The 24,451-nt window shown below is 35.8% G+C and overlaps 1 protein-coding gene across 9 annotated transcripts in view; it reads left to right on the plus strand.

Annotated features, from left to right (window-relative positions):
- Nucleotides 1-19,146, plus strand: part of PIK3C2A (phosphatidylinositol-4-phosphate 3-kinase catalytic subunit type 2 alpha) — a 110,628-nt gene extending 91,482 nt beyond the window's left edge. For 5 of the 9 annotated variants that reach the window (XM_082341374.1, XM_082341378.1, XM_082341373.1 and 2 more), the window contains 13 exons: nt 2,437-2,529; nt 3,798-3,927; nt 5,972-6,108; nt 7,571-7,740; nt 8,537-8,693; nt 9,414-9,523; nt 10,961-11,168; nt 12,362-12,486; nt 13,411-13,528; nt 13,622-13,694; nt 14,029-14,138; nt 14,226-14,351; nt 16,014-19,146. In XM_082341374.1, coding sequence (XP_082197500.1) covers nt 2,437-2,529; nt 3,798-3,927; nt 5,972-6,108; nt 7,571-7,740; nt 8,537-8,693; nt 9,414-9,523; nt 10,961-11,168; nt 12,362-12,486; nt 13,411-13,528; nt 13,622-13,694; nt 14,029-14,138; nt 14,226-14,351; nt 16,014-16,196 — 1,740 coding nt within the window. In that variant the 3' untranslated portion in view covers nt 16,197-19,146. Of the gene's footprint in view, nt 1-2,436; nt 2,530-3,797; nt 3,928-5,971; nt 6,109-7,570; nt 7,741-8,536; nt 8,694-9,413; nt 9,524-10,304; nt 10,941-10,960; nt 11,169-12,361; nt 12,487-13,410; nt 13,529-13,621; nt 13,695-14,028; nt 14,139-14,225; nt 14,352-16,013 lie in introns of those variants that run through there. The other 4 variants (XR_014231388.1, XM_082341376.1, XM_082341377.1 and 1 more) reach the window with 4 other exon arrangements.
- The last annotated feature ends 5,305 nt before the right edge of the window (nt 19,147-24,451 follow it).

Below are 24,451 nucleotides of genomic sequence, written 5' to 3' on the forward strand. Positions count from 1 at the left end.
GTTGAAAATCATTTGCACCAGCCTGGTTATGTTCATCGCTTTGATGTTTGGGTTCCACCTAAGTTAAGCGAAAAAAATCTTCTTTTTTTTAATAGATGCATTTATTTATTTACTTATTTTTGGCTGCATTGGGTCTTCATTGCCGCAGGTGGGCTTTCTCTAGTTGCGGTGAGCAGGGGCTGCTCTTCGTTGTGGTGCGCAGGCTTCTCGTTGCAGTGGCTTCTCTTGTTGCGGAGCACGGGCTCTAGGCATGCGGGCTTCAGTAGTTGCGGCACACGGGCTCAGTAGTTGTGGCTTGTGGGCTCTAGAGCACAGGCTCAGTAGTTGTGGCGCACGGGCTTAGTTGCTCCGCAGCATGTGGGATCTTCCTGGACCAGGGTTCGAACCCGTGTTCCCTGCATTGGCAGGCAGATTCTTAACCACTGTGCCACCAGAGAAGTCTGAAAAAAATCCCTGACTGTATTTCCGCGTGCAGTTCTCTGCTTAAACGTAATGAAAATGTTCCATTTTTTTTTTCTGACAAAAAAATCATTTATAACCTCACCATGCACATAAAATGACTGGATACACTTTGGTTTATACGCTTTCAGGCTTTTTCTAGTTACGTGAACTATGTTTGTATAAAAATAAGCCCTTACTATATGAACTATTTTGTAACTTACTTTTTTAAAAATTTAATTAAATTAATTAATTTACTTTTATACAGTAGGTTCTTATTAGTTATCTGTTTTATACATATTAGTGTATATATGTCAATCCCAATTTCCCAATTTGTTTTTTTAAAACAAATTGTGACAGGAGATGAAAAGTGGATACTGTACAATAATGTGGAATGGAAGAGATTGTGGGGCAAGCAAAATGAACCACCACAAACCACACCAAGGGCCAGTCTCCATCCAAAGAAGGTGATGTTGTATATATGGTGGAATTGGAAGGGAGTCCTCTATTATGAGCTCCTTCTGGAAAACCAAACCATTAATTCCAACAAGTACTGCTCCCAATTAGACCAACTGAAAGTGGTACTTGATGAAAAGCATCCGGAATTAGTCAACAGAAAATGCATAATCTTCCATCAGGATAATGCAACACCGCATGTTTCTTTGATGACCAGGCAAAAACTGTTACAGCTTGGCTGGGAAGTTCTGATTCATCCGCCATATTCACCAGACATTGCACCTTCGGATTTCCATTTATTTCAGTCTTTACAAAATTCTCTGAGTGGAAAAAATTTCAATTCCCTGGAAGACTGTAAAAGGCACCTGGGGGCTTCCCTGGTGGCACAGTGGTTTAGAATCCACCTGCCAATACAGGGGACACAGGTTCGAGCCCTGGTCTGGGAAGATCCCACATGCCACGGAGCAACTAAGCCCGTGTGCTACAACTACTGAGCCTGTGCTCTAGAGCCCGCAATCCACAACTACTGAGCCCGAGTGTCACAACTACTGAAGCCGGTGCCTAGAGCCTGTGCTCCGCAACAAGAGAAGCCACCGCAATGAGAAGCCCGCACACCGCAAAGAAGAGTAGCCCCCACTCACCGCAAGTAGAGAAAGCCTGCGCACAGCAACGAAGACCCAATGCAGCCAAAAATAAAATAAATAAAATAAATAAATTTATGTTAAAAAAATATTGTATAAAAAAAAAGGCACCTGGAATAGTTCTTTGCTCAAGAAGATAAAAAGTTTTGGGAAGATGGAATTATATAGTTGCCTGAAAAATGGCAGAAGGTAGTGGAACAAAATGGTGAATGTGTTGTTCAAAAAGTTCTTGGTAAAAATGAAAAATGTGTCTTTTATCTTTACTTAAAAACCGAAGAAACTTTTTGGCCAACTCAATATAAGAGTGGGTGCTTGAGCTGTATAATTATGTCACTGGAGGTGGGGTGGGGGGGGTTACATTTACCCCTTGGATTTTGTTTGTTGTTTCCTTTAAATTGCTCTCGCTCTCTTAATTAGTTTTTTAGCCAGTTTAATTTTAATATTAGACTTGATCTTTGCTAATGAAATTGTTCAATTTAGTGTCACTATTTGATCCCATGGCCAATTATTAATTTTACTAGTACCATGAATAGAAGTAGAGATCTCATTCCAGATCATACTGATTTAGAGGAAAGATAAGCATATACAAAATTTTGTGCTTTGTTGAAGGATTATAACACTTTTAAAGTGTCATAATATTTCAAACTTTTGATGGTTTTTGTCTCAAGTTTTTAAGGTATTGCTTCTCTGCTTAGACAATGTGTTATGTTTAAGTTTCAAAAAGTATCTTTATATACCTCTTATCTGCCGGATAATCTAAGAAGCAGTTCACCTGCGTTATTTCATTTGCCCTAATTCAAAGGAAAAAGTGAAAGGAGAAATGCCTTGGACCAAAAAAAAATTTTTTTTAAGTTTTTATTTCAGTGTTATCATTCTAATGCTTAACATATTGTATTTGTAGTCATGTTCCTTCTTCAGTTCTAATGCTGTGCCCCTGAAAGTCACAATGGTGAATGCTGATCCAATGGGGGAAGAAATTAACGTCATGTTTAAGGTGAGCAGAGTAAGGTATTTTGTTTTTTGGTAATTAAAAAATTCTTTTCTCAAATTCCTTTTTCAAAATTGCAACAGTAATTTTGTTTATTTAGAATTTAATTAAATTGAATAACTATGTGAAAAATTATTACTGAGATAAACTGTTCCCAAATGGATTTGGTAATAAATGCAACTCTGGCCTAGAGCTGCTTTATATGGCCATGCTAGTTAAGTGTTAGTACATCATAGCTCTAGGTAATGCCTTTCACCTGGAGGTGAAATGGTATGCCCTGGAGAAGTGCAGGGCAATATTGCAAAACTATGAGAGGGGCACTCTTTTTGGAAACGTATAACTTACCTGTGGGAAGCAGCAGGAGTAGAGTACTTTAGAGTAATCTATTACCAAAGTTTTGTGTGTTGTGATCACAATTAGTATTATTTTTAAGAAAGAATGGAGAGTTTTAGTTAATTCAGTGAGTTCGTTTAGTGGAGGTTCATCAAGATAGCTTCTCTTGAACCACCTTTGATATGTATATAGCAAGTTCCCATATACTCAGATCTGGTTTTAGATTCCATTTTATTGTGTTGATGTATATGCCTTTTCCTAAAACAGTATCATCTGTTTGAATACAGTAATTTTATATGTTGTAATATTTGTTAAGGCAAATCACCTCTTTTTTTCCATAATTTTCTTGGCCAGTCTCAAAAATGTGTTCATCATTATGTTTTAAACTTATTTTAACCCATTTAAAAAGAAAATGAAAACTTGATGTGATCCAGTTAGAATTCATTTGGGGAGAGCTAACTTTTTTTTAAGTAAACTTTTAATTTGAAATCATTGTAGATTGAAGTTTGCAGTTCACTGTAGTTCATTTTAAGAAATTACACAGAAATCCTGTATACCCTTTACTCAGTTTCCCCCAATGGTGACATCTTGCAAAACTGTTCTACAATATTGCAGTTAGGATGTTGACATTGATACAGTCAAGATATGAAATATTTCGATCAACACAAAGATCTTCCATATTGCCCTTTTAAAAAATTGAACATAATTCACATACCATAAAACCTAACCTTTTAAAGTGTACAGATCAGGAAACTGAGACATGAAGAGGTTAAGTAACTTTCTCTAGAATGCTGCAGAAGAATAAAAATGTGGTTCTGTTCATCTTATTCTTTACACTTTTCACTATTCCCTCCTCCCCACACCCCCCCCCCTTTTATTATATGTAATCTATTAAGTCTTTTGGAAATGTACAAGTTTCATTTTGTTTCCTTGATTTCAAGGTTGGTGAAGATCTTCGGCAAGATATGTTAGCTTTACAAATGATAAAGATTATGGACAAGATCTGGCTTAAAGAAGGACTAGATCTGAGGATGGTAATTTTCAAATGTCTCTCAACTGGCAGAGATCGAGGTAAATATGTTAGCTATGTCTTATTTTTTTTCCTTGAATTTAGCTCAGTGTGTACCTGCTCTAAGGGTCCTGGTGCTGGTACACTATGATCTCAGCCTTATCACTTTCCTTATGTAGGTAAGGATGTGCAGACTTTATCTTGTCAAAATGAAATCAGGTCAGGGACTTCCCTGGTGGTGCAGTGGTTAAGATTCCAAGCTTCCACTGCAGGGGGCATAGGATACATCCCTCGTCGGGGAAGTTCCACGTGCCGCGCAGTATGGCCAAAAAAAGGGAAATCAAGTCAGTTTAAGAATTCTTGCTGGTTTTATATAGTAACTCAATGAGTAGCCCTAATAAATGCTTGCATGACAATAAGTTTTATAAGGTGGAAGTCACTTTATCAAGCAAGATTCCTCATTCATCAACAAGAGCCTACCATTTCACTGGATTAGTTTTCTGTCACTATACTTATTTCATATAGTTGAACTCTTCTTTCTTCTTATGGAATTCTATGTAACTTTGTAGGCAGTCAACTCCCTCTTTTTTTTAATGTTGTTTCTAATGGTTGAGTGCTTATTTTGTGATTTGCCCTGTGCTAAAGCTTTTCACTTGTGTTATCTCAGTGTCCTTATTTTTCAAATGAAAAATCACATTCACATCCTCTGTGAAGTTTTTAACAAGCACCTTAGTCTATAGTAATCCTCCCTTCTCCAGACTCAGCAGTTGTCTTTAATACTTACCAGACATTGCGTCTTCTCTGCTGTATTGATTTTAAGTTCCCTCAGGGGATAGTAGTACTTTGTATATTTATGAACGTTTATCCACTGTTTTGTACACAGTAATTTCTACATTTGTATGTTTGATAATGAAATTAGAAATTTGTATGTATATTAAAAATTTGATTAAACATACTCATAGAATCAAGATGCAGGTATTCATTGAAAAAGGATGTCACTGTGAACTATAAACCAGATAATGTAACCAAAACAACATAAAGGATCCAAATGAGTTCACTCTGCCATGTGTGACCAGTCTACTAGGATTACAGCCTGACCGTGCATGCTTTCTTTTGGGATGGCCTGGAGGACTTGGCCTTCTTGGTTATTTCCAGTCCTTTCTTCAAAGCATGTCTCTGTGTCTGTATCTCTTATTTTGATAACAGTGCATCTCCTTGATTTGTTAAAATATATAAAACTAATTTTTAAAATATATAAAAAATATACGCACATAGTAAAATATCCATACATGTAATAGAATAAATTGGAATGTAAAACTTAGTTTTCTCCCACACGTCCTAGGCAGCCTGCTCCCAAAATATAACTGCTTACATAGCTTTCTGAGACTATTTTTTTATTCTTGTTTAAAAAATTTTTGGCCACGGCACACGGGATCTTAGTTCCCCAATCAGCGATTGAACCCGTGCCCCCTGCAGTGGAAATGCAGAGTCCTAACCACTGGACCGCCAGGGAATTCCCTTTCTGAGACTATTTTGTATATATTCCAACGTGCATAATACTTTCTTTTAAACAAAAGGTACAGTTCTCTATGTGGATTTTGTCTTTAAAAACATATTTTTGAGATTTTTCTACATAAGCACAGCATTTACATTTCAGTAAGGAAGACAGCCATGAGACTCAAACATATCACAAAGACAATCTTCATCTGTTCTTCCCTTTGAAAGGGCTTAATGTACTCTGAAACACTCTTATATTGCCCAAGTACATGACTAGAGAAAGTTTTTTGTGCAAAATGGGACAGCATATATCTTGTAAGTAACTTAATTGGTGAGGTCAGTATTATCTAGTTTGCAATTAAAATTGTTATTTGTGTGGGTAGCACATGGATGTACAGACATAAAGTCTGAAATAGTCAAATTCAGTTTTATATCTTGGGTACTTCTGAAAATAAAAAATCATTTTGATTTTTCACATTTTCTAGCATGGGCTGCCAGAGTTGATTTTTTTTAAATGATGATTGTTAGCTGGTATCTTATGTCAAACATCAAAAGCTGTAAATTTGGGGGGGAGACATTTTCACATATCTTAATGTTTTGTTGTTAAAGGCATGGTGGAGCTAGTTCCTGCTTCAGATACCCTCAGGAAAATCCAGGTGGAATATGGTGTGACTGGATCCTTTAAAGATAAACCACTTGCAGAGTGGCTGAGGAAATACAATCCCTCTGAAGAGGAATATGAAAAGGTGATTAGCTAGTCTCTGTATTCTAAATTACTGTCAGAAATGTGTTACATAGGTGTTAGGTGCTTTCATTTCCCAGCTCTGGTGACTAGTCATTTAGTTTAAGTTGTGAAAACAGTATTTTTCTAAGTTTTAATGAGATCCTAGTTTATGTCAAATCATTAATGTATCGTATTTAGAGATAGATACGTACAAATGCTATCTGTTGACCTATGAAAGTAAAGTAGAGGAATTTTGTTCTTTGTTGGTCTTTTACACTATTTAAGAGCTGTCCCTTTTCTTAATTCTTTGTGGTTTGGGGAAAGAAGCTAATATTTGTTTACAGTAATATTGGCTCTGTGATTCTGAATAAGTTATTTGACCCAAAATAATTGTCAAGTAACATACTTTGAATGGCTTTCATGCACTTGGCTCTTCTGTGTGCTTTGCTAAGTAAGAGGGAGTATAACATAGTGGAATCTCATTGCCTGGGTTTGAATCTTGGCTCTGCCACTTAACAATGATGTGATCTTGGGCAAATAATCTCTGTTTTTGTTTCTCTCATACGTAAAATAACAGTAATAATAGTATTTACATCATTGTTTTGTTGTGGCATTTTAAATGAGTTTAATATGTACATACCCACACACATATACTCTGGTGTGTGTGTAGAGAGAGACTAGTGCAATGCCTGGTTTTGTGATAAGTGCTGTGTAAACATATGCTGTTATCGTCATCATCATCACCACCACTAAAGATTTCTAGGGGGTTATGGAATAAAATTAATCACATGGACCTGTAGAGCCATATGACTGTTCCGTTCAGAAATGTAGTATCTTGAGAATAAACTAAATGCATGTGCTTTAGTATTTGCTTTACAAATACTCATTGTATGCAACTTGTATCCTTCTGTGTGACATTATATTATTAATTTAATCCCCAGGACAGGCAGGACTAAAGTGAAAGAAGGTCTTCCAGCTTTGAGAAACTTGCAGATGACACATAAGGAGTCACTAAATGGACAACAAGACACATTCATTATATTATTGGATGTTTAAAGATATAAGCTTTCTTGCTTTACACATGCCATTCCTACAAGCCAAAAAAGGGGGAAAAATATTCCTTTATTTAGATTAATCTTTGTCCCAATGTTACCACTTGTGGTAAGCAGCAGAGCCTGTGAAGAGCAGGGTTCCACAAACATGATGCTTAAAAGACGTTCAAAGGCAGAGTGTACCCTAAGTAGGGACTGACAGGATCTCTACCTGTTGAAAGACAAAAGCTAGAGAGAAGGGGCAATAACCACCTTTAGAAGGGTGTTTGCTTTTGAAAAACTGGCTTCTGCTACCATAACCCAGTTTACAAGCTATTGAGAAAGTGGTTTATAATAGTGTTTTCAACGAGTGATAAATTACTTTAATCTTTGTTACCCTGCCTCCTTTAAAAATAATCTTTTTCCTAAGATAATTTTGTATCTTTATTATAGGCTTCTGAGAATTTTATCTATTCTTGTGCTGGATGCTGTGTAGCCACCTATGTTTTAGGTATCTGTGATCGACACAATGACAATATAATGCTTCGAAGCACAGGACACATGTTTCACATTGACTTTGGAAAGTTTTTGGGCCACGCACAGATGTTTGGTAGCTTCAAAAGGTACTAATATTGTTATTATTGCTAAAGAAAATAGAGGCACTTCCTATTTCACAAGTTAATGTCCCCAACTATTACATATAAAATAAGCTACAAGGATATACTTGTACACATATAAAATAAGCTACAAGGATATACAACACAGGGAATATAGCCAGTTTTATAACTATAAATGGAGTATAATCTTTAAAAATTGTGAATCACTGTATTATACATGAAACATATAATACTGTATATCAACTACAATTTTAAAAAATCAACTTCAAAAAAAACCAAGTTAATGCCCCAAACTTTGCTTTTTTTCTTGCTGTTCTTTGCCTTGTAGCTCCCTTTTAGTGTAACTAGGGTTGAAAAAGGCTCTAAAAGATGACTTTACCATGTAGCAGAAAGAATGAGTATGTGTGTGTAACCTTTGAAATGAGTTAAGGTGTATTTTATCTAGTTAGTGGTACCTATTAGAAATGTTCCCATTTATATAATGGCAACGAGTACAAATTTTTTCTCTACATTTGTTTGTAACTAATATTTGATCTCTTTTTGGCTGTGGGTGGATTGATAAATATCACCTTGGAAATATCATATATAAATTCTACCTAAATAATGAGATTATATGATGGCTTTCCTGGGGAAATGTGAATTTTTAAGAATTATGCAAATTCAGAACTGCCTGTTACTAAGTTACCCACTTAGAGACTGCTATGGCTCAGATAGCTTTAGTTCAATAGCCATGTAATAGCAATAGCACTTATTTGAATATCTTCTGTAAATAATATTTTGTATGTACTTTCTTTTTAAATAGGGATCGGGCTCCTTTTGTGCTGACCTCTGATATGGCGTATGTCATTAATGGGGGTGAAAAGCCCACCATTCGTTTCCAGTTGTTTGTGGACCTCTGCTGTCAAGCCTACAACTTGATAAGAAAGCAAACAAACCTCTTTCTTAACCTTCTTTCACTGGTAACTCTGTTCTTCACAAGCATTTAATTTTATATTAATGCTTCTGTGTTTCAGTATCTAAAAAAGATATTTTGTGATTTTTGGACTATATATATAATTTATTGTAGTTTCAAGTGTCATATTATTACCGAAATATTGTAGTTTCAAGTGTCATATTATTACCGAAATATTTTAAAATTGCTGCCATGTGAAATATGCCAGGCACCATTTATATAAAATAAAAAAAATAAGTCACTAGAGTGGGTACCCTGGGGATAAGCAGTAATAGTAACTGGAAGGGACCCTGAGAGTATCATCTGGGATGCTGGTAAATGTTTTATGTCTTAATCTGGATGTGTTCAAATTTTGAACATTCATTAAGCTGTGCTTTTAAGATTTCGGTGCTTTTCTGGTTGTATATTAAGTAAAAACAAACCAAAAAAAACCCCTATGATTATTGTGACTGAAATTGATGTAGAAACAGAGGACTACACAAAAGACCTGGATTTCATAGCGTTTATTCCATAAACTGGCTATGACTTGCAACAATTGATCTCCTTGGCCAAGATTTTTCTTATTTATGAGAGAATCACTTAGTCCCTAAAACACTAACAAACTCTTCAAAACTGTGATTGTTTTGGTTTGTTTGCTTTATTTCTGATTACTTGGCCAGCTTTTAGGGAGGGGTGAGGAACAGACTTTTAAAAAATTTAACTCACAAACCTTTTATCCTTTCTAAAGATGATTCCTTCAGGGTTACCAGAACTTACAAGTATTCAAGATTTGAAATATGTTAGAGATGCACTTCAACCCCAAACTACAGATGCAGAAGCTACAATTTTCTTTACTAGGTAAGGTATATTTAAGTATATTAGAGAAGGCACACACTGTTTAACCTTGATTTGTTTTCCTTAGTTTAAACAAATGCTATATATCAAAATTCTGATTTATAGGAAAAAACTGTGATTCACAGTACTAGCAAATAGGTTTATCAAAAGTTTATTTACTGAATAAATGTGAAGCATCGGCAATAGCACTTTAAAAAATACATTTATTTCAGGAATTCCCTGGAAGTCCAGTGGTTAGGACTCGGCGCTTTCACCACGGTGGCCTGGGTTCAATCCCTGGTTGGGGAACTAAAATCCAGCAAGCTGTGTGGCGTGGCCAAAAAAAAAAAAATTTACTTCTCTCAAAATATGATCTCAAGTTTTATTTAGTATATGATTTCAATTCTAAACATCCCATTTATGAATCATTTCTGCAAAACATATTTTCTACAGTATCACATACAAGGTTTTTTTCTAAAATGATATCTCTACTAATGTATTTTTCAGGATTCTGCCATAACAATTTTCATGGATACCATAAGTGCTTAAAACAGTGAACTCTGGGACACTGCTGTAGTAAATTGTTGTTATATGATGTAGTACTTGAAACACATGTACCAATGAGTGGCATTTGAACTTGTGATTATTACTTTAGAAGCAGATCTTCCTGGCAAATATGTTCTAAAGGTCTGGTGACCAGGTTGGTCACAGACTAGTGGTACCACCTCATTAAATGCCACAGCAGGGAGGAGCACATGAGCTCATATTCTTTTCTTTCCTTTTTCTCTTGCCTTCTTCCTCTCAGTGGAGAAGAGGTAGAAAACACTGGACTGGACTTCCCTAGTCTCAAGAGTCTGGGCTGAATTGAATTGAAGGAAGCTGACTTTTATATAGCCTTCCAAACTAATCCTGATAATTTAGGTATTGATGGGTTTTGTTTTGTTTTTCGAGATTTGTTGGCTCCCCTGGGCAAAACTATAAAGCAGGCATGTAAGTATTAGTCGGCTTGACCTGCCATAACAATACACCATAAACAAGGTGGCTTAAACAAAGGAAATTAGTCTTCTCATCGCTCTGGAGGCTGAGAAGTCCAAGATCAAGGTGCCAGCCTATTTGCTTCCTGGTGAGGGTTCAAGCTTGAAGATGAAGGAGGGAGGAGAAGAAAAAGGAGGAAGAAAGTCATTCTTATAAGGACACTAACTCCATAAAGGCCCTGTGGGGTTGGGGCTTTAACATTTGAATTTTGGGGGACACAAACATTCAGTCCCATGGCAAGGCAAAAACCTTTGTGTGAGGTTCCCTGACCTTTACTTTTTGACTCTTTTTGATTCTCACTCCTTGACAAAGTGAGAATCTACTCAATATTTTTAAATGAATAAAAGTGTTTTTCATCTTTTATTGTTAAAATAATTGCGAATGTTATGAACTTTAATGTTAACACATTGTCTGATTATCTCGTAGGCTGATTGAATCAAGTTTGGGAAGCATTGCCACAAAGTTTAACTTCTTCATTCACAACCTTGCTCAGTTGCGTTTTTCTGGTCTTCCTTCCAATGATGAGCCCATCCTTTCATTTTCACCCAAAACATACTCCTTTAGACAAGATGGTCGAATCAAAGAAGTCTCTGTTTTCACTTACCATAAGAAGTACAACCCAGATAAACATTACGTAAGTTTGGTTCTGTATCTGTAGAGACTCATGCGTGCATTATTTTTGTCCTTTCCTACTTCCTTCACTGACTCTGCTAAAGTTCAAGCATTTGTTCTTTTCATACTTCTTTCTTCCATGGATGGTCCAAAAATTAGTAAGTATACTTGGAGCATCCCTAATTGTTTTTTGGTGTTTATTTCTTGGTAAATTTGCTCCAGAATCATGAAGGACAAATGATACTCTTCAGAGACAAGACTGAAAGGGTGGTGCTATTTTGCTTTTCTCCTTCCTTATCTTCAATTTGTTTTTAATTTCAAAGGTAAACCTTGCTCAGTGTAACAAACTCAACCAATATAGAAGAATGTAAATTAAAAATCCAAGTTCTCATTCCACTCTCCAGGAATGATTATAAAACATGCACATAAAGTTGGGTTTTTTGAACAAAAACAGGATCTTTAGTGTGCTTCCCCCCCCCCCAATAGTATAGCATTATCATCTTTTTTGCTGTTATTTTTGTGCTAATATTTTTGTTGGATAACTTTATAGCACCGTCAGCCTTTAAATTTTTGACAAATTGATAGATTTTAAAAGTGACTTCACTATTTTGATTTTTACCTATTCTTAGTAAATTTTTATATGTTTACTGAGTATTTTAGGATACGATTTAACTGAATAGTCCATTCTTTCCACCCAATGATTTATAATGCCACCTTTAAATATAGTAAGTTTATATCCCTGAACTTATTTCTGGTCTTCTGCAGATATATCTGACTCTCTGTGCACCAGCATTTTACTCTTTAAAGTACTTTATATTGATAGTTTAAATATCCAGTAAGACAGGTTTTCCCCCATCTCCCAGTCACCCTAAGTTTTGCCTTCTCATTTGCTCTCCTAAATGAATTAACTTGCTAATATTTTCACTGCAAATGCACTACACTTATAAATTTGGAAGGACATTTATATTTAACCCTAGAAATAGAATGACTTTCACATTCCAGTTCTTATTTATTTAGACAATAGTTAAGGTTACTCTTAGAATGTAGTTAGATATGCTATAAATACCTTGACTTTTATATTTGCTGTTTCCTATTGGTGACATATATATTGCAAAGTGAATAGCACTTGGTACATATAATGGTCAAGCTGAAAATTTTCTATCAAGAAAGGTTATATTATAAATCTAATGTGTTAGGGGTGTGATTTCTTTTCAGATTTACGTAGTCCGAATTTTGAGGGAAGGACAGCTTGAGCCATCATTTGTGTTCCGGACATTTGACGAGTTTCAGGAACTTCACAATAAGCTCAGTATTATTTTTCCACTTTGGAAGTTACCAGGGTATGTTCTCATCCTTGTACATTAATCTTGTTTTATAGGAAACAATTTCTTTATTACCAAGTATAGGTCAAAAGCTTTGTGTTAAGTTAGTGTAAGATACTGTACTATGGACCGTGTGCAGCTAATTTTCCTTTGTATCACAAGAGCCTGACACAGTACTAGACATAAACAAGGAACTAAGTTTTTCTTGAATGAATGATTAAGATCTTAAACTTAAAATATGGGATTTTCTAGCTTTCTAAACCACTGCAGGAATAATCTATTACGGCCATATTGAGCTCCTCTGAAAAACAATAAACTGAGGCACTGATCACTTATCAAAATGTTAGTGTTTAGTTTTGTATTTGATACCCTTTGGAAACCTTCAATTTTTAAGGTAGCTAATGACCAGTAGATGTCCTGTGTTGAACTGCTCCCATTCTTCGCAAGACTAGATTTCGAAAATAAGGAGGCAGCAAAGTGGGTATCAGAGTTTATTTCCATGTGCAGTCTCATTTTTCCACTGCCACCAAAATAAGCAGAGTTATAAGCAAGATGAACTTGATTTGAGCCCTATGGCATTTGTGGATTTTACTGGTATCAATAATAGCTATGGCTGATTGAATAATGATTATTTTGGAGGATAAGATCTGCAAATTTGTGAATGATTAATCTTAGGTAGAAATAAGTAGGAAATAAGTAATAAATATGCATATTAGCAAAGCAATGTATGTTTTGTACCAAGGTCATAAAAGGATAATATATACTTGAACTGTTTCATCTCTAGTACTTGGAAAAGAAATCCAAAAATTACTTTATAGTGAATTAAGACTCCACTTTGTATTTAAGTGTATAAAAGAATATTTCTAAATATTATACTTGATTCTATAAATACTCCCAGATGAAATAATTTAAATTCCACTCCTTTTTGTTTTTCTTTTGTAGCTTTCCTAATAGGATGGTTCTAGGGAGAACACACATAAAAGATGTAGCAGCCAAAAGAAAAATTGAGTTAAACAGTTATTTACAGAGTTTGATGAGTGCTTCAACAGATGTAGCAGAGGTGACTATCCTAACTGAAAAATAATAACATACTTTTTTCTGTGCTGCATAATATTTAAATTAATGAGTCTTTTTTTTTCCTCTTCTACCTTAGTGTGATCTTGTTTGTACCTTTTTCCACCCTTTACTTCGTGATGAGAAAGCTGAAGGAGTAGCTAGGTCTGCCGGTGAGAATATTTTTCTCTTTATTGATAATTCATGACTTCCCATGACCTGCAAGTCTGTAACTTCTCGATGGATGTGGTAGAGTGACAGTGGGGTTACTATCTGTAAACAGTGAGAATGAGAGGAGGTTATTCTTTCTAAGCCAGTCGATTTCTGGATAAACATAATTTTCCTAATGGTGTGTGATTACTAAAGAAGTGTGTATCAATGGCCTACCAGGTTCTTACCTTTTTTTCTCCAACATGTGATGGTCCTGGAATTAGAGCAAAAACTTTTGTTGCAGCTTGAACCACTGCAAGCAACATAAAATAAAGATGAACATATTTATATTTTCAGATGCAGGTTCCTTCAGTCCTACTCCAGGCCAAATAGGAGGAGCAGTGAAATTATCTGTCTCTTACCGAAATGGCACTCTTTTCATCATGGTGATGCACATCAAAGATCTTGTGAGTGATTACAAATAATGATGATTGTAGAGGAAACCTATACCTTGGTAGGAAACATTACTGTTAAGGGAATGCTTTTCTTTATAGGTTACTGAAGATGGGGCTGACCCAAATCCATATGTCAAGACTTACCTACTTCCAGATACCCACAAAACATCCAAACGTAAAACCAGAATTTCACGAAAAACTAGGAATCCGACATTCAATGAAATGGTAAGTTAAAATCATTTCTAAAAATTTCCTAGATTTGTTGTTTTGAGATTTTTAATTTTAAACACTTAAAATTTTTTAGCTATCAGTAGCTGAACTATTTATTGTACTAGTAAGGCAAACCACTAGCAGTCCAATGGTATTTAACAAAATGATGCAGAATTGAACCTTTGATCACAGATCCTTAGGCTTTAAAAAGATCTTAGGGGCCATTATTCAACTACCCTTCTAGTGCTTCAACCCTTTCAAAAAGTGGATGTCTAATCTGTGCTGAATACTTCCAGGCCATCCAGTTTGCTTTGGGCATCTCCAACTCTTAGATCATTTTCTTTACTGAGCTGAAATCTTCACTCCCTCTAGTTTGCACCTGTATGTCTCAGTTGTACCTCTTGGAACCACACAGAAATGCTCTGTTCTTCCTTCTACATGGCAGCCCTTGAGATAACTGAAGTTCAAATGCCCTTCCTCTTTATTCTGTTGAAACATCTTCAGGACCTTTACCTCGGTTTGATAGGAGGTAGTTTCAAAATCATCCTCCTTCTAATTTGTCTTAGTCTGTCAACAGCCCTCGTAAAATAGAGTGACCTGAACTGAAAGCAGTAAGCGAAACATCAGCTGGACAGTGGGGAGCAGAACTGTGACTTTGCTGAGCCCCTCATGGTCAGCTTATGAATTTACTAATCTATTAAAATGCGCTAACCCTTAGTCAACTACTGGTTTGGGATAATAACCACATTATTTGTGTACATTAACATTATATCCACACAAAAATGTCTGGATAGAGATTTGGAAGCAAATAATTCTGAAGTTTCATCAAGGTTATAAATTTATTAAAACCACAGAATACCCTTTCAGCCCTTTTTAAAAGCATATAAAATGTTTGGAGATGACCAATTGGTATTATTCTCAAAAAGTAGTATTGGCTTTTCTTCTAGTGTTATACTTTCAAGAAACTGAAATGTGGTCATTTTTTTAGTTCTTTTAGTCAAACAGTGAGAACTAGATTAAGGAGATGTTGCTCAGAAGTTATGGTGAGGCTTTCTTGAAAAGAAAAAAAATGTGTTGCATGCGGTGTTTGAAAGAGAATAACCTTACAACACTCCAGATTTGCTATAAACTACATTTGTAGTTGGTGATTTTGCACTGAATTATGGATAATCAGAAATTATCACTTCATGGTATATAAAATCCAACAGAATAAAGACAACAAAAGGAAATTTTAATCCCTCACTTTCTGTAAAATAGTTACAATTACACTATCCCAACTTGCTTCCTTCTACTCTCTTTTTCTTCCATTCTCTTCCTTCCATTTCTCTTTTAAAGGTGATCTATTAAATTATCTTAAGGCAGGTTGCCATGTAATTTCCCTTCCCCATACCTCCATTTCAGAAAAACCATGTTTTTAGTTTTTAGCTAATAATAATTTTCTGCTTTGTGCATTCCTGTCAGACACTCAGAGGAATGATAATACAATCCAAGACTCCTGAAATACAAAATGTGCATCTAAAGTATGAGACATATTCTACCAGATATGTCATAATCAATGTCATTAGTTGTAGTCACTCTTTGACTAATAATCTCACTTATGTTTTTACGTAAAATAATCCTAGAAACCAGACAAATAAATAATTTGTAATCTGATGTTTCTTTTTGCCTTTGCTATAGCTTGTGTACAGTGGATATAGCAAAGAAACCCTAAGACAGAGAGAACTTCAGCTAAGTGTACTCAGTGCAGAATCTCTGCGGGAGAATTTTTTCTTGGGTGGAATAACCCTGCCTTTGAAAGATTTCAACTTGAGCAAAGAGACAGTTAAGTGGTATCAGCTGACTGCAGCAACCTATTTGTAAGCTAGTGAATTTCTGAGCTTTGGAAGCAAGAATAGTTATAAACATGTGCAGACACACGTGAACTTTGTATAATATTTTTATACTGGACAGAAATTATAAAGTAAATGTACTTGCTGCATTTCAACACATCTGTTGGACCAACAGTTACTTAACTTTTATGAATTTGTTGACTCCATTGCTGTTTTAAAGTCATTGTATAGAATGCTGTAAATCCTAAACTTAATATATAATAAGTCCTGAAAAAGACTTTGAGTTGGTGAAGGAGTTAATCCTTTCTTGAGTAATTCAGAGTAATAGCTTTAGTGTGGTCTGATAGTATTGTCAGTTCAACCATCTATTTTGCATTGTTTCTTACACAGACATAGCATGTTTGTTTTCCTGTTTTGCACCTTTTACAGCCTTTACCACTGTGTATGTTCACAAACACCAAAGGAGAGGAAAGGTGCAGGATGTTACCATAAAATGCAGCTGCTATTCACAGGGCTGAAAAGCAAAGCACAAATAATAAATAGTTATGTTAAGAACTACTACGTAGTTTATAGAAGTAGGGGAAAATAACATTGCTTTTTATTATTCATGTCTTTAAAACCTTTTTCAGAATAAGTGCCAATCACCGAAGTTGTAAATAATGGTGCCTTAACTTCATATGCTTCTCTGGCACTTCGTTCTGAGTTTTTTCCTGACTTAATAGTAAGTAGTTTTCACTCCCTTTTTACTAAAGACAAGAAATTATGTAAATTTACTAATGCTTTTCCCACAGATAGATCATTTTCTGTACTTCAGATGTGTGACTTATTAGTTATTTAAACATCAGCCATTTGTTTTATGTTTTCGTTGCCCACTAACTGAATGAGATTCATCAACGTAGATGTACACTATATTCCATCATTCCATTATAATCCTACATTTATTCCCAGGAGGGTGAAATGAAGTTTGGTAATTTTACCTCCATATATCTATACTCCACTCCCTCATTAAACGAGAGAAAATATTCCCTCAAGTGTCCATTCCTGTTCGGTAGAAGAACTCCACGAGTAGGGCAGACTCTTCACAAGAGGCCCAGGACAAGAACTCTAGGGTACAGAGTAAATTTTAATGTAGACCTTTATGGCACAGTTTGTCTCGTACACTGTCTTACTTACCTTTGTAAACATTTTACATTCGCATGAATTACTTTCCTTAATATAATGAGATTTAGAATCATAAGGGAGGACACGATTGAAATCATTCTATAGTAACCATTAAGAACAGGGTTCACTTTTATTAGTTATTCAACTTCACACATAATTTTGTGTTTAGTTTGGATAAATAGGTATATATAATATTAATTCTCATGGCTAGAATAGGAATTCACTCTTAAGTGGTAAGAGACTGTAGCAATCTAGTTGCTGTGAGATAACTCACAAAACATTGAATGAAAAATACCAAGAAAGGAAGGACAATCTCCGATTCAGTTGCCCAGAACAGAATTTTTATAAACTGTGCAAATGTTTAATGTAAATGGTGATACCTGCAGAGCAGACAAAGAAGAGTTGAGAATGTATCAGTGGGACAGGTTAAAAAAAAAACTTGAAATTTTTGGTGCCTAACACTAATGGTCCACTTGTAGGAAACCCCGTATGATATATGAATGTCTTTTTTTTATATTAAAATGTGTTGTCTATTTAATAAGTTAATTAAAAGGCAGATCAAAACACCACTGTTTATTTGCTTTTTCCACATACAGTTAACATTTCCTTAAAGTGTGTAAGTAGCTTTGCAAATGTGAAGAAGTACTAGATATTTTCACTTGTTTTTAAGACCTAATTCCATTCCATGAATTGTCACTTAATCACTGTAAAAAAAAAAAAAAAAGAAAAAAAAGTACTGTCTTGGTAAAAGGTCACTGTTACTTGGACTCAGTGTATACTGCCTGTTTGCAATCTGTTATAGCAGTGTCTTTTATACAAATAGTAGAGCTAGAAAATGTGATGTCACTTTTCAATTACAAGAAATATGGATTTTTTATCCAAAAATGTATATTACACACTCTGTATAGTTAACCAGAGTTCAAAACAAGTGGTAATCTTTCTCTTAATTTAACTCATTATGTGCCTTCTTTGGTCATTAAAAAAACACACATACATTAAATATATTTTAAATATAAGTTATTTCTTTGTGAACGCTAATCATCAGCCCTTACCAAAAACAAACAAACAAAAAATGACAGAGGCGCCTCTTTGCACTACTTACTATCAATAAATTTTTAAATGTTTTTTTAAACATTTTTTTAAAGCTTGCATTAAAGTAAATCCGAAACAAAAGTTTAAACAAACTAGCTAAGACACTAATTTTTATGTATAATCACAGTGTTTTATACCTATCTTTACTGAATAAAAAGTTATGCTTAAGTCGTACACCAAAAGAATTTTTTCCCCTTGCAGTGTTTCGCGATTTGAAAATAATGGTTTACTCAAAGAACCTTTTATTTTCTCTACTGAGGAACCCAATGTAGAACTTGCACTGATGTTTTTATTACTGCCTTTATAAGAATCTGTAGGTATCTAAATGTTAAGGCATGTATGATCTTTGATAAAGTATTCTTTTATCTTTTCAAATTAATGTTGTGTAAAAGTTTCAATATCTTGCCTTAAATTGGTTGACTGTTCTTTCTAGGATTCATGTGGCATTTAGAAAAGAAAACATTAAATTTGATACTTAGACTTCAGATCAAAAAGGAATCAAGCCCTACTACCATAATCCATGGATTTACTTATATGCTGTTTGACTAGCAATGCAAATATGAATAAATATGGCAGTTAGTCTCATCTATAAGAACCAAATACTTTAATTATGTTAAGGTAGTTAATAAAGATGTATAATATTTTTATTAATACCTTGAATATATTCAGTGGATTGAATGTGACTTCATAACTGTACTACAATTGTATTAAAATATTTCTGGAACAAAGGAACTCTGCTATCATTTCTTTTTTTTTTTTTTAAGATTTTTTTTGATGTGGACCATTTTTAAAGTCTTTATGGAATTTGCTACATTACTGCTTCTGTTTTATGTTTTGGTTTTTTGGCCACGAGGCATGTGGGATCTTGGCTCCCTGACCAGGGATCAAACCCGCACCCCCTGCATTGGAAGGCAAAGTCTTAACCACTGGACCACCAGGGAAGTGGTGATTTCTTTCCTCATCCGCATATTAACATTTTTGGTTCCAAACTTTGATATGAGCTCACTGTTGCTGTTCTTTGCATCCAACCCAGGAGTTTATTAGATTCAGATAATCCTGAATTTCAGAACTGGCCTGTGATCTGCCCCTAAAAATGTCCAAATAGAGTGTCTGACTTCTAAGTGGGGTTCTTGGAAGGTCTGGATTGCCACTTTGTTAGAGCCCCATCACCATTTCATAGAAGTGAAACGCTTCTGTGAGTATGGTCCCTGGCCTTTGGTAATTTACTTAAATATTAAGTATGTCTATAACATGGCTATTACTATACTATCTTCAGAACAGAGAATGTAGATTCTTAATACCATACCTCCATCCTGGAATGATACCAGTGAGGTTGTGGTTCTCTGATCCTAGCGATAACATGTAAAAGGGCCAGAGACCATGAAAGAGCAATAACTTAATTAGAGCCAGTTTCTTTGGTTGATAAACTCAGTTTGTGTCAGAAACAAAACAACTTTATTTTACCCTTACTGTTTTGAAACACTTTATCACGCAAATTTTAGACAAAGTTAGACAACAGTATAATGAACTCCATGAATGAATCCTGTCATACACCTTCAACAATTATTACCTTAGGGCTAATCTTGTCTGATCTATATTAATGAGGATGTGCCTAGGTGTAGATATCTTTATTTTTTTCTATTTAGGATTCTTAAATCTATGGATCAGTAACTTTCTTCAGTTCTGAATAATTTATTATGACTTCTTTTCCAATTCACTACTTCTCTCTTCAACTGTTTAACCCATTCATTGAGTTTTTAATTTGGGTTATTGTATTTTCCACTTCTGTTTGGGGTTTTTTTTGTTTATTTGAATCATGATCCAGAAAAGACACAAGACTGCCAGGATCAATGTGGAAAGAATAGTTCTTTTTCAATAAATGGGGCTGAGACAATTAGATAACCACATGCAAAAAAGTGAAGTAGGACTCTTACAACATATACAAAAATTAATTCAATGTGGATCAAAGACCTAAACAAATTATAAAACTCTTAGAAGAAAACATAGGTGTACATCTTTGTAACCTAGAATTAGACAGGGTTTCTTAAGTATGTCACAAAAAGCACAAGCAACAAAAGAAAAATAGATTGGTTTTCATCAAAATTAAAAACTGTTCATCAAGGACACTATTAATAAAGTAAAAAGACAACTCACAGAATGGGAGAGAATATTCACATATACCTGATAAGGACCTGGTATCTGGAATACATAAAGCACTCTTAAATTTCAAGAGAAAGCAAACTCAATTTTTAAATGAGCAAAGGACTTTTGAACAGACGTTCCTCCAGAATGGCCGACAATCACATGAAAAGATGCTCAATATCTCAGTCATTAGGGAAATACAAAACTACATTGAGATACCAATTCACACCCACTAGGATGGCTAGAATTTTAAAAAGTGTTTGTGGGCTTCCCTGGTGGTGCAGTGGTTGAGAGTCCGCCTGCCAATGCGGGGGACACGGGTTTGAGCCCTGGTCTGGGAGGATCCCACATGCCGCGGAGCAACTGGGCCCGTGGGCCACAACTACTGAGCCTGCGTGTCTGGAGCCTGTGCTCCGCAACAAGAGAGGCTGTGACAGTGAGAGGCCCACGCACAGCGATGAAGAGTGGCCCCCGCTTGCCACAAGTAGAGAAAGCCCTCGCACAGAAGCAAAGACCCAACACAGCCATAAATAAATTAATTAATTAATTTAAAAAAAAAAGTGTTTGTGAGGATGTGGAGAAATTTGTGCCCTCATACACTGCTGGTAGGAATGTAAAATGGTGCCAGCTGCTGTGGAAAACACTGGCAGTTCTCAAAAAGTTAAACATAGAGAGCTTCCCTGGTGGTGCAGTGGTTAAGAATCTGCCTGCCAATGCAGGGGACATGGGTTCGAGCCCTGGTCTGGGAAGATCCCACATGCCGCGGAGCAACTAAGCCCATGCCCACAACTACTGAGCCTGTGCTCTAGAGCCTGTGAGCCACAACTACTGGAGCCCACGTGCCACAATTACTGAAGCCCGCGTACCTAGAGCCCATGCTCTGCAACAAGAGAAGCCACCGCAATGAGAAGCCTACGCACTGCAAGGAACAGTAGCCCCCACTCGCTGCAACTAGAGAAAGCCCGCATGCAGCAATGAAGACCCAACGCAGCCAAAAATAAATACATACATACATACAAACAAACATAGTTACCCCTATGACCCAGCAATTCATATGGTATGTAATCTCCAAGAGACCTGAAAACACGTACTCAGATACTTGTGCACAAATGTTCATAGCAGCATTATTCATAATGGTCAAAAAGTAGAAACAAGCCAAATGTCCATCAACTGATGAATGGATAAAACAAAATGTGGTATATCCCTACGATGAAATATTATTCAGCCATTAAAAGATACGGAGCATTGATACATACTACAACATGGATGAACCTTGAAAACATGCTAATGGAAGAAACCACATATGAAAGGCCACATATTGTATGATTTAATTTATATGAAAAGTCCAGAATAGGCAAATCCAAGGAGACAGAAAGATTAGTGGTTGCCAGGGACTGTGGGGGACGGGATACTGAAGAGTGATTGCTTAAAGAACAGAAAGCTTTTTTTTAGATTTATTTTTTATTTAAGTATCGTTGAATTACAATGTTCTGTTAATTATTGCTGTACAGCAAAGTGACTCAGTTATACATATACATATATATATTTTTCATATTCTTTTCCATTATAGTTTATCACAGGATATTGACTATAGTTCCCTGTGCTATACAGTAGGACCTTGTTGTTTATCCATTCTATATATACCAGTTTGCATCTGTTAACCCCAAACTCCCACTCCTATCCTACCCCTTGGCAACCACCAGTCTATTCTCTGTGTCCCTGATTCTGTTTCATAGATAGGTTAATTTGTGTCATATTTTAGATTCCACATATAAGTGATATCATATGGTATTTGTCTAGAATAGAAAGCTTTTTAAAAATTTATTTTTTATTTTTTTTGGCTGTGTTGGGTCTTCGTTGCTGTGCGCGGGCTCTTCTCTGGTTGCAGCGAGCGGGGGGCTACTCTTCGTTGCAGTGCATGGGCTTCTCATTGCGGTGGCTTCTCTTGTTGCGGAGCACAGGCTCTAGGTGCGTGGGCTTCAGTAGTTGTAGCACGCGGGCTCTAGAGTGCAGGCTCAGTAGTTGTGGTGCACAGGCTTAGTTGCTCTGCGGCATGTGGGATCTTTCTGGACCAGGGCTCGAACTCGCGTCCCCTGCATTGGCAGGCGGATTCTTAACCACTGTGCCACCAGGGAAGCCCAGAAAGCTATTTAATGAAAATTCCTGGAATTAGTGGTGATGGTTGCACAACACTGTAAATGTGCTAAAAGGCACTGGATTATACACTTTAAAATGGTTACTATAGTGGATTTTATGGTATGTGAATTTTACCTCAATAAAATGTTTAGAAGCTCATACAATCAATTTTTAGAAACCATTTGATCATGGAACCTCTGCGTTAATGAATGTGTTAACACTGACTATTTTTTTAGATAGTGAAATTATAATTTCCGCTTTTTTGTCTTTAAAAAATCAGAAGGTTTTTTTTTATCTTTTAAAATTATTTATTTATTTATTTATTTATTTATTTATTTATTTGGCTGTGTTGGGTCTTCGTTTCTGTGCAAGGGCTTTCTCTAGTTGCGGCAAGCGGGGGCCACTCTTCATCGCGGTGCGCAGGCCTCTCACTATCGCAGCCTCTCTTGTTGCAGAGCACAGGCTCCAGACGCGCAGGCTGATGGGCCTAGTTGCTCCACGGCATGTGGGATCTTCCCAGACCAGGGCTCGAACCCGTGTCCCCTGCATTGGCAGGCAGATTCTCAACCACTGCACCACCAGGGAAGCCCCCAGAAGGTTTTAATTAACAAAAAGTTATCCAAAAAGCATGCCACATTTAAAGGCAATAGAAGGTAAATATCATTTGATTAAAATTTACACACATCATATTTTATCTTTATTATTACTGAATATACAAACATGGCCAAATAAAGTGAATTGAAAACTAGTGGAGGGCTTAAACGTGACTAAAACAAAAAACCCTGAAATAATAGTTATAATTCCTATACCATGAATAAATATTTGAGTCAACATTCCTATATCCTTATTAGAAAAGTTGTGTGGTCTTTTTAACAACTGATTTTTTAAAATGATTTTTTTTAAACCAGAGTGGTATTCTCAAAACAATCCAGCATTAGTATTGGTTATATCACAGATATCCTTCAAATCATTCTACTACAAGACATAAGTGTGATAAGTTAGGGGGCTGAGGGCAAATCATTCTGGCAATGCTTGAGGACTCAAAAACCTCACGTGTAACTAAGAAAGTGATTTGATCCAAATCACACACAGATGTACGGTAATCCAGGTCTAGATTGCCAAATCTTACTCTTCCCACTATGCCTCCTGAAATAAAGTTTGTAGTCTACACATCTTCATGAGGAAAAAATTACTTCTTTAGATTCATTCTTTCAAAATATTATTGACTGCCTAGTTAGGCACTGTTCTTGGTGCTGGAGGTGAAAGCAATGAACAATCTAAGAGTTCAAATTTATTGGAGGCAGACAACCAAACAAGCAACTAGAAAGGAAAAATGAAAGCACAAAAACAAACATACAGATCAATGGAACAGAACAGAGAGCCCAGAAATAAACCCACACATCTACAGTCAATTAATCTTCAACAAAGGAGGGAAGAATATACAATGGAGAAAAGTCTCTTCAGCAAGTGGTGTTGGGAAAGCTGGACAGCTGCATGTAAATCAATGAAGTTAGAATACACCCTCACACCGTACACAAAAATAAACTCAAAATGGCTTAAAGACTTACATATCAGACATGACACCATAAAACTCCTAGAAGAGAACATAGGCAAAACATTCTCTGACATAAATCATAGCAATGTTTTCTTAGGTCAGTCTCCCAAGGCAATAGAAATAAACAAATGGGACCTATCAAACATAAGCTTTTGCATAGCAAAGGAAACCATAAACCAAATGAAAAGACAACCTATGGG

Source organism: Balaenoptera borealis (genome assembly GCF_965194805.1).
Source record: "Balaenoptera borealis genome assembly, chromosome: 11".
Taxonomy (NCBI): Eukaryota; Metazoa; Chordata; class Mammalia; order Artiodactyla; family Balaenopteridae; genus Balaenoptera; species Balaenoptera borealis.